The sequence below is a fragment of the Myodes glareolus genome, chromosome 10, assembly GCF_982192425.1.
Source record: "Myodes glareolus chromosome 10, mMyoGla1.1, whole genome shotgun sequence".
NCBI lineage: Eukaryota > Metazoa > Chordata > Mammalia > Rodentia > Cricetidae > Myodes > Myodes glareolus.
The window spans coordinates 31,746,068-31,757,582 of NC_142035.1; the positions used below are offsets into that span (position 1 = coordinate 31,746,068).

The following is an 11,515-nucleotide window of genomic DNA, read 5'->3' on the forward strand; positions in this document are numbered from 1 at the left end:
TTAGAGGAGAAAGAAAGAAAGACAATGAATCCTTATTCTACGTATTAATCTAGTTCCCTCATTCTGCTGAAGAACCAAAGTTCAAAAAGGCCAGATGACCCTTTGTCAAGGTCTCAGGACTTGCCATGGCTAGAACTCATGCTCCTGTGTTCTTACTGTAGTGTTCTCTCTAAAGTTATTTGCTTCTCTATCTTGTGTGCAGTATGCATTAATTAGAATTACTTACAGAGTCTTAAAATGAAAAATGATCACAAACAGGAACAGATTTATACTGACTTAAAAATAAAACAAATCTTCAAATGCAGGACCATGAACAGGCCATAAAATGTGATTCCAATTTCTTATATAACGTCAACAACCTCACCTTGCTTAATAATTAAAGCAAGAAGCGCTAAACATAAAGTGGATAACCACTACAGTTACTGTGCCATAAGGGCCATAAACAGCCAGGTGTTTCAAGCATAGAAAGCAAAAATAACTCACCACGGACTTAGTTCAAAAAGAATGTCATTTAAATCAGTCACATTTTAAGACCAGATCTTTGGCTATGAAACACAAATGAGTCAAGGCCCAAGGTAATTAGACAACTCTTCAACTACAGCAACAAGCTAAAGGCACAGAAACAAAGTCTTGTTTTTTAATTATCTGGTATATGAAGACATTTAATATCACCTTGGATGACTAGAAAAGTTTCGTTATTTCATGACAACACGAGGCCACTGGGTTCTACATAAGGCATTCATAACACCTAGACACTAGCTAACTGACTCTTGGATTCCACTCATAAACTCAAACATTTTACCAAACACCTTTTACCAAATGAACTACACTGTAAGCCAAAGGGTCTGCTAGGTGTCATTTCTTCCCTCCCAGAATACTCAATGTAGGCCAAAGGAAAAAAAAAAAAGGAAAGATGTCACCTTTGCTCCCCAAGAAAGCAGTAAGCAAGCTGAAGGTACAAACATTAGGAAGTGTTTGGGAAAGAAATGCTCTACAGGGAATGATAGATAGATAGATAGATAGATAGATAGATAGATAGATAGATAGATAGATAGATACATACATACATACATACATACATATTACATAGAGATTGTCCTGGGTGACCTGGAACTCATTACGTAGCCTAGGCTGGCCTTGAACCTGTGATCCTCCTATTTCTGCCTCTTCAGCATACACTACCACAAGCACACCCATAACTGATTAATTTTTTTTTTTAAAGTGGGAGATTACGAGATCCCTAGGAGCAGGAGTGCATCAGAAAGAAAACAGGATGTAGAAAACAGAAAAAACACGGAAAGGACACCTAAGGCCTGTGGTAAATAGTTCACAAACAACTGAAAAAAATGAAGTCTAGCATGAGATGTAGTTCCTTTGAAAAATCGCTTACTTTACCTCACTGCAATTCTCGTTATCTCAGAGCTCTCCTGTTCCATCTGAATGATTCTGTAACTTTAACACGCATTAAATGTTTTATTTATCAAGAGATCCAAAAATCTATTTCCTTTCTTGTCAACTAATGAGATTTCTAAGTCCAATTAATTTGGCAGCTAAATAAGTGTTCCGACAACTTATCTTTCACGTGGTTATTTATCGTCAATCGCTTTACAATTTTCTCTACTTATGCATTCTTAGATCTAGCTGTTTCCAATGGTTCTCATCTTTCATGCCTTAATTAAAGGCAATGCCAACCCTCGAAGTTGAGCTCGTTGAAAATTTCATCCCTTCACTAAAAATTTAGGCAGCCCCAGATAACTTCAAATGACTCCTGCATTTTAACAGAGCGCGTGAGTTTTAAATATACACTTACACGCACACCACCCCACTCCAGTCTGCGTTCCTGGACCCGTCTTCACTGATGCAGTGTGAGTGTTAAACTAGGATGACAATTTGAAGAGAGGGTGAGGAGGACTAGAGAAATTCACACGACTTGATGGGGGACTGGCAGGCAAAAGAACTCCCACTCTGACTTCTGGCCGCATCCTCAGGCTGAGAGACACGGCTTTAGTTGCCATGGGAGATTCTAGTCTCTCTCTCTGTGCCTAACTCAAACATAGGGTCATTTGTGTTGAACTTTGTGCTCCAGACCCCATCCGGAGCTAGTGGAGGGTCGCAGGCGGGTCCCGGGCCTGGCGAACCTTTGGCAGGGAATGGGAAGGAACGCCAGACAGGGTACCCGAAGGTCTCAGTGGCGCAGCTGACTCCCCGCCCCGTCCCGCGACCGTACCTTTCCCGCAGTGCCTGCAGGAGCTGGCCCACCCTTTCGTAGTAGTTGGGGCTCGCCAAGGGCGCGGACGCGGCGGGCACCTGGCGCCCGCCACCGCCACCGCCACCGAGCCCTCGCGGCATCTCCATGGGGGCAGCGCGAAGGCCTCCTTTGCCAAAGGAGACCGCCCCGACATGCAACGCGGGTAAACAAGGAGCTAGGCCGCCTGAAGAGGGCGGGACGGAGGCGGGGCGCCGAGGAGGCGGGGCAGTATGCCGGGCGGGGCGGGGTGGAGGCTGAGAACCTGGCAAGGAGGCGAACCCTAGTGGTACCGGTTACTTAGGGACCAGAAGCCCAGGGAGTTGTGTCACCGTCACTCTGTTAAAGCTGCGTTGCTCTTCCCTGCTCCTGCTATAGAATCCCTTCCGACTGTATTCATCTTATCAGATGAAGTTTCTTGTTTCCACTCCTTTCCCTGCCTCTTTTCTTTTTAGAATTTGCAGGGAGATACCGTAACAAAGTTGTTTTGCTATCAGCACTTAAAAAGCAAAGCAAAAAGCCAGAAGAAGAAAAAAAATTAAGGACTCCAAATACTCAGCAGATATATGTAGTCCCATGCTGTCCTAGGAACGTGATGGCTCCAGTTGCCATCAACTTTTACAGGCAGGGCCAGACTACATAAAAACGGAAAACAAGATGAGTGTCAGAATTCCCTGTGCCTTGTTTCTTGGCTCTACCCAGATGTGAGGAGTGACAACTGCGCACTTTTGCTGTCATGGACTCTGCCATCCCTTTCTTAACATGGTGGCTCTGGAACCCAGAAACCAGAAAAAAAATCCTTCTTAAGTTGCTTCTCTCTCTTAAGTATTTAATCATGACAATGAGAAAAACAACCTATACATATAAAACAAAAGTTTTGCTAGAATCCTGACAAAAATAAATAACTTTTCTTAGGCCCCCTAGAGTAGTCTGTGGGGTGAGTGACCAGGATCCACCCCACAGACTAATGTCTAAATGGACCATTTCCAGCCCCTTGAAATGCAGCCAACAAGCTTCACCTTACAGTAAAAAAAAGCCTAAGATCAGGCCCCAAACTCCCACCAATCCCAGGCCAACCTGGAAAGCTCATGCCCTCAAGAAATCCTAAGTATGTCTCCTGCTCGGTTCTTTGCTGCTTCTCTCATGAGCAGAGGAGACATCCTCTTCTGTCTTTCCCAATAAATCTCTTATGTGAGGTTTGTTGTGCAGTGTGACTTTGTGGTATTCCTTGGCTCCTGACTGCCAGGAAATCTTTCCCTCAGAGCTGTAACACTACACCTTTTATTTTTAAGATATTTTACTTATGTCTGCACATTCTTCTAAGATAACAATTTAATAATTACATTCAGAAAATAGCAGTGTTGACTGAGCATCATTCTGTTGATAGTTTTCTGTCCTGCCCGGTTCCCACAGTTGTTAAGTCCCAAAGAAATCACACAGAAGTCTACATTTATTATAAGCTGATTGGCCTAGTATCTCAGGCTTCTTATTAACTCTTATAAATTATATTAGCCCACAATTCTTGTCTGTGTGAGCCACATGGCTTGGTACCTTTTTCGGCGAGGCAGTCACATCTTGTGTCCTTTGCCTCTGGGTCACGACCGCAGACTGAAACTTCCCTCTTCCCAGAATTCTTGTTGCCCCTCCTCAACTTTCTGCCTGGCTACTGGCCAATCAGCGTTTTATTAACAATAGTAATAAGTGACAGAATAAAAGGCCATTGTCCCACAGCGGCACAGAGTAAACAGGAGAGACAGTCATTTACCATTTACCATCCTGCCCCTGACCACTCCCCCACACCGGTTTGTTTTTTTCCAGACATGGTTTCAGAGAATTCATTCTGTAGTCCAGGCTGGTCTCAAACTCAGAGATCAGTCTGCCTCTGTCTTCTGAGTGCTGGATACCACCACACCTGGCTGGCATCCTAATTTTTATCAGGTCAGTTTAGAAGAATCTAAAATGAAATACAGTTAAACAATAAACACTCAAAATAATTAAAATGCTCAGGCTATGGTTGACACATTAATGGCATATAATAATTCTAGACGGAAGCCTCCTTTATCAACAGTAACACACAGCAAATGGAAAGAATATTTCTAAAGTATTTATGTCAAAATTATACATTTGGAATAATGATAAGCATTTAACACCTTCAGAATTCTTCACTTGAAATATTTAATTTAGAAGACACTCTCTTTCAATACTTTTATTTACTTCCTCTAGTAGCCTGCCTGGACTGTGAGTCACTGTCTAATGTTCCTGCAAGTCTAAGGGTGAACTAGAGGTGAGAAGGACTCTGACTTCAGCCCCTTATTTAATTAAATTAATTAATTATTTTTTATAAAAGAGTTTTTTTTATGTAGCCCTGGTGGCCCACCACACACTATGTAGATCTTACTGACCTGAAACTCATGATAATCCTCTTGCCTCTGTCTCTTGAGCACTAAAATTATAGGTTTATTCTACCACTTTCAACTTTGGTCTCCTCGTTTTAAAGATGAAGAAAAAGCCTTGCAGCTGGTAATCTGTGTAATTTTAATTCAAAATTTGTGTCCTCAGTAAGCCAACAGCACCGGCCTGTATGCTGAACCAGCATTCACATGGGTCTTTGAATAAGCTACATGGAGTTATTGTACCTGTTAATTAAAGCAACTGAATGAAAAGATAACGTGGCTTTTGGGGATATGTTGAAATTAGAACTTTACCCTTTAAAAGATAAATATCATGTCCTCCTCCCTTCTTTGATTGAGCCCTTAAGTATGTTAGGTAAATGTTCTACCGCTAAATTTCCACATGCATACACACACACACACACACACACACACACACACACACGTACACACACACACACACACACGTACACACATGCGCGTGTATGTGCGTGCGTGTGTGTGCGTGTGCGTGTGTGTGTGTGTGTGTGTGTGTTTGTTAGGGGAGGGATTCCTCAGAATCTAGAGAAACTGGAGTTACAGGTAGTTGTGAGCTTATGGGTGTTTGGAACAGAACCGAGGGGTCTTCTGCAAGAGTAACCAGCTCTCTTAACCATCTCCCCAACCCCCTCTCCCATTTTTTCCTATGTCTTGTATAGCTAATTCAGTAACTGGTTGGGTATTGTATAAATAAACTCACTAGTACTGCTATAGCAGAGCACCAGTGTAGGTGACTAAAGCAATAGATACATTGTGTCACGTTCTTGAAGGTAGACGTTCAAGATGGAATTCTCTACAGGGTTGGTTCCTTCCTTAGACAAGAAAAATCCCAGTGACTCATGTAGATTCTGGTGTGCTGGAGACAATTTTTGGTATTCCTTGGTTGGGAGACACTGTATCCTAGTCTCTGTCTTGATAATCACTTAGAGTTTTCCCCATCCTAATGATTTTAAACCAAATCATTTCCCCCAGGCCCTACTTTGAAATACCATAGTCAGATTTATTTTCTACTTCTGCAATACCTTACAATGGCCATTAAACTTTGGTAATGAAACCCTGGATGACACACTCAGACCATATCCAAGCCATAGCATTTGATGTGTAAAATATATACTATGTCACCTAGAGTTTTTCTTATGCGGTCAAGATTATTGTTGGTGAACAAGATGCATTTATATAGAATGTATTTTCTACATGTATTAACACACTGTGCTCATCATTCTGCTTCAATCATTCCCCTTCTCACCCTCCCGCCTCCGCCCCCATCCCACTCAGAAAGACAACATCCTTTCTAGTAGTTAAGTAAGTCTTTAGGAACAAGTTTGGCTAATGAGCTATGGCCTCAACGATGTACATCTTCTTGATTTGGCTCCAACACAGTGGCACAATCCACCCAGCTTTTCTTTGTTAGCTGTGCAGATGCAGAATATCAAGTGGCGTATCCCAGACCTTAAAAGAAGAATGAATAATTGTAAACCACAGGAAAAGTAAACTGAGCAATAAACAAACCCTTGTTCTGAGCACCATTGGTATTTTGAGGGTGTTTGTTTCAGCAGCCAGATTACATTTTCTGACTCATACACAAATCCATTAAATTATTTTTCCCATAGAATTCTCAATGAGTATTTCTATATCTAGATGGTAAGGAGACTGCAAATCTAGAACAGAAAGATTAACAGTTAGTTTTAGCCAAGGGTATGTGCCCATAGTCCCAGTACCCAGAAGTGGAAATAGGATCTTTTTGAATTTGAAACAAACCATATTGTATAATCAGATCCTCTTTCAAATAAAAAAAGTCAAAGTCAAGGCTATATCTAGTGAAAAACTATCTAAAGCAACTCTGTCCCATGGGACTGCAGCAATAATGGAAATTTTAACTCTATCCCATGTGCTGGTCACTCGCTATATATGTCTATTCCACAATTCAAGGTGGCTAGTACAACTGAGGAATTGAAATTGTAATGATTTTTTTTTTAAAAGACAGGGTTTCTCTGTAGCTTTTTCGAGCCTGTCCTGGGACTTGCTCTGTAGACCAGGCTGGCCTCGAACTCACAGAGATCTGCCTGCCTCTGTCTCCCAAGTGCTGGGATTAAAGGCACACGCCACCATTGCCTGGCAAAATTAATTAATTAATTAATTAATACATAATTTGACATGTAGTTAATAACTGTTATGTTGGACAGTATGAATCTAGACATAAAGTGGAAAAATAAATAAATATGGTAGAGAGACAGATGACACATGATGCCAGAAAGTGGAAAGGCAGGAACTAGCAGGTAAGATATTCTTGGTGAAAGGCGATGGGGTCCAGAGGGGAGGTATGATGATTAATTTTACATGAGAACCTGGCTAGGCCTTGGTGCTAATTTGATCAATCACAAGTCCAGGTGTTGCTATGAAGTTGTTTCCTTAGATGTGTTTAATATTTAAGTCAGGCTACTTTCAATAAGGCAGATGATCCTCTGTTAGTTCTTCCTTTCTTCCTTCCTTCCTTCCTTCCTTTCTTTCTCTCTTTTCTTTTCTTTCTTTTTGTTTTTGTTTGTTTGTTTTTTTGTTTTTCAAGACAAAGTTTATCTGTGTAGCTTTGGAGACTATCCTGGAACTTGCTCTGTAGATAAGACTGATCTCGAACTCACAGAGATCCGCCTCCCCTGCCTCCTGAGTGCTGAGATTAAAGGCGCGAGTCACTACCGCTCAGCTTCTTTTCTATGCTATAACAAAATGTGTAAGGCTGAGTACTTTATACATGAAAGAGATTTATTGGCATGTATTTTGAAAGGCTGTAAGACCAAGGTCAAATGACCTCTTGGTTTGGTCTCTGGCCAAGGCCTACTATCAGAAGACAATAGAATGATGAAGCAGTTATTATGACAGAGATCACATGGTGACATCGGAAACCAGATAAAGTGATGTGGGATGCCCTTCTGTATGCTGTGAATATGTCTTATTACCATTAGTTAATAAAGAAGCTGATTTGGCCAATAGCCAGGTAGAATATAGGTAGGCCGGAAATCCAAGCAGAAAGATGGGGAAAGAAGGTGGAGTCAGAGAGATGCCAGCAGCCACCAGGGAAACAAGATGTGAGGCAATAGGCCACAAGCCTCGTGGCAAAATATAGAATAATAGAAATGGGTTAAGTTATAAGAGCTAGTTAACAATAAGCCTGAGCTAATAGGCCAAACAATTTGTAATTAGTATTAAGCCTCAGAGTGGTTAATCGGGAACTGGCCGGAGGGAGAGAGACCTTCAGTCACAAGACAGCATAAGGGTCCAGGCAGTTTTACTATCAGCACACTCTGAGAATAGCCCAAAGTCCCATAAGAGCTGTCAATCAAGGAGCACCCACAGTGACTAAGTAACTACTCTGCACAACGTGCCATCTGAGAAACATGGTACCACTTCAAGACCAAGACCATGATGAAGACTTAGCTCCCAGCACAAGAACACTTGAGGGATACATTGTCATCGTATCTAAACTACAGCATCTACATACCTGGATGGGTCTGATCTAACAGTTAAAGGACTTAGGAGATAAGACTAATAACCCCTAAAGTCTCATAAGACAATTCCCACCCCACCTCCCAATGTAACTCCTACTGGTTTTGTTTGTCTAGTGAATCTTGGCTAAAACAGAAAGGTATGGGATTGCTAAGAGCATTTTAGCTCTTTAGGGAGACATTGAGATGATAAGATATTGGTGGTCCAATAAAAGAACAGAAACGGTATGTATGAGGCTCTGGTTTGGATCCTGGAAACATTAGGAAGTAGACAAATAAAAATGTCAATGAATAAATTTTCTCATTTTCTTTCAATTCAGAAAACCCAACAACCACTAAATACCTGAGCTACCAGAAAGCTAAATAATAGTCAAAATACAGACTAAAGAGGAGTAATGGGAAAATGAAATGTTAGAGGCACTGCTTAATGAGATAGACTCACTTGGTCTCATAACCCCTGTCTACCTACAATTAAGTCCTTGAATCAGCTTCTCTGAGTTCTCCAGCACTGCCTCTATAGGAGTCCTCTGAAGAGCTAGCCCTGAAGCATCCTATCCTTGTACACTTTGCCCCTTGAGGAGTTGGACTGTGACTTTGTGCACCAGTCAGGGACAGGTCTGCAGCTCTGGATGTACGAGTGGCAGGTTGTAGGTGTTGACAACACACAGGAATTGATGTAACAAGGCCAAGATCCTCCTCAAACATCATTTGGTGGATTTCATAATTGTTTGCCACTTGCACACACTTCTCATCAGGGTTCAACAAGTACTCCTAACTGGAAGGACTGGAGACAAAGAGACACTCTAGGCTTCTCTTATGATGGTGCACTCACAGGAAGGTTAAAACTAAAGAGTTTTTGCATAATAAACGCCAGTTAATTTGATAGCTACGTGTTCATGTTTACAGGGCGAGATGGCACCGGTGGAGAATTTTTGTACTTCTCATTGTGTTCAATTATCTAGGAGTCTTTGTAGAAACACAGGCCTCATTCATTCCTGGGGCACCTCGGTGGTGAAGCCACAGAGAGCATTCACCCTACTCCAAGTACTTACACCGTGTCCTTGAGAAGTGGCTGAACAGAGGTTGAGAATTTTGAATCAGGTGCATCGTTGACGTGGTAAACTGTCTCCTGCTCTTAAAAACTGGGTGCCTCGGGCAGAATGCTTATCTTCGCTATGTCCCAGGTCTGTCACTTATAAAATGGTGGCAGTATCAGTGCCCTCCTCTCTCAGGGCTGTTGAGAAGATTAAATGTGGCAAACCGTGTGATATTTTTTAATTATACCTAGTATAGTTGTTCCATCAACACAAGCTGAAGTTGTTTCTTTAGAAGGCAAGAAAACAATCCTGTGGGAGGCAGAGTGAGGTCAAAGGGGTAGGCCTTGCTTACCTCAAGGTCCTGTATCATGCAATGGCTCAGGTTTTGCTTTTTGCTTTTCTTTTAAGGAGGCTAGCTTCCAGGAGTTCCCATTCTTCGTTATTGTTTCTGAGGCAATAATCATGCAAATTCAGTTATGGAAAAGGATATACCGTGAAAAAATTCCTCTTATCCTTGCCAGCAACCCTCCGATTTCTTCTCCTGCTTTCTTAATTGGGCCTTCTTGAGTGATTCAAAACATGCATCTGTCTGTATCTATAGGTAGATATGATACCACTTTAAAAATGTTTTTATGTAGAGTGTTTTGCTTTGAGAGTAGAGGAAGCACCAACTACAGTATGCCTGTGGAAGTCTGGTAACAACTTATGGGTTCTTTCCTTCCACCACGTGGGGACCTGGGTACCAAACCCAGGGCATTGGTCCTGATGGCAAATGCTCTTCCCTGCTGAGCCATCCATCTGGTCAGCTCCACTAACTATGAGACAGTGTTTCTCTGTGTAACAACCCTGGCTATCCTGGAACTCTCTTTGTAGACCAGGATGGCCTCTAAATTACAGATATCTGCCTGGCTCTGCCTCCGGAGTGCTAGGATTAGAGACATGTGTCACCATAGCCCAGTTCCACTATTTTTTTACCCACTGTTTTGTGTCTTGTGTTTTAGCTAATGTGTCTTGGAGAGATAAACAGACATTTATCTATACATCTACATCAAGACTTTTTTGTTTTCTTATGTGCATATGTGTACACCTAGGTGTATGTATGTGTGTCATAGGCAGGTGCTTGAGGAGGTCAAAAGAGGGTGTTGGATACCCTAGAACTGAAGTTACAGATAATTGTGAGCCACCTGATGTGGGCACTAGGAGCTGAACCATGTCCTCTACAATAGCAACAAGTGTTCATGACTACTGAGCCATATTTTCAGTCCGGCACCTCAAGATTCTAAATAGCTGTGAGGCATTGTCTATTATGGGTGCTACCTGAGACAATTCATCTAATCAGTCCTCCTTTGATGTGTTTTTGCTTCATATACTATGATATTGACAGTGACATTTAATGCAGTTAAAATTATATTTTTAAACAGAACTTTGGAATGTCACCAGGGTAGACATCTTTATAAAATGCCACCGCCCCGCCCATGATTGTATACTACTCAGGAGGTCATTTGTCAACTATGCGCAGGTACTTTGTGTGTGACAATGTAATCATCGTGTCAGAAGTGAAGAAAATCTAAAAAGAGACATTTGTGTCTTTTCCTTTAGGAATCATATTCTTAAGTTGTTAGTCCCCAAGAAGTTGGAATTTCCCCATAAATCTCATACTGGAAGAAAGAAAAGGCTTGAAGCCTGGTGCCAACCAGAAGGGCAACTCTGACATGTCAGACCACCTTTCAAGAGAGACTTGCAGTAGAGGCAATAATGGGTTGGTGATGGGAAGGACCACACCTTGACCAGGAATACTTAGTTCTGCATACCACTTGTCCCCTATTGGAACCAGAGTCTTATGTCAGTGCCCCAAAGATGGACTTTAGAACACTAGGTCTGTCCCGCTTCCTGATGTGGCCACATCAAATAAGTTCCTTCATCGACTTTTCACTATTACTTGTCTCTTTCACTGGCATATTGAGGACAGGTTGCTAAGTTTAGTTTGTTAGGGTTGCCAGGTTCCGGGATCTTACCCTAACAACTTCAGAAGCATGTATTCTAGTACATGATACTGAACAACACCTCTGGGCTTTCTGAAACCTGTAACATTACATCATGCTTACTTACAGTTGCATTCCACTGCCAAAAGGTCCTCCCTTTGTTTCCATGGGATGTTTTTAACACCCTATACCATTTCATTCCTCTATCTTTTAGACATTATCCTTAAATGGATTTTGAGACCTACATCCAAATCTTTTCTTGAATTTTTTTTTTTTTTTTTGGCTGCTGGAAGGATTTCTATTGCTGTGAAGAGACACCATGAAC

General features: G+C 41.8%; 1 protein-coding gene across 2 annotated transcripts in view; it reads right to left on the minus strand.

The window, feature by feature from the left end:
- Positions 1–2,375, minus strand: part of Kiz (kizuna centrosomal protein) — a 105,288-nt gene extending 102,913 nt beyond the window's left edge. The window contains exon 1 of one of the 2 annotated variants that reach the window (XM_048455531.3): positions 2,228–2,375. In XM_048455531.3, the coding sequence (XP_048311488.3) occupies positions 2,228–2,355 (128 nt within the window). In that variant the 5' untranslated portion in view covers positions 2,356–2,375. The remainder of the gene's footprint in view (positions 1–2,227) is intronic. The other variant, XM_048455528.3, reaches the window with a different exon arrangement.
- Between the last annotated feature and the right edge of the window lie 9,140 nt (positions 2,376–11,515).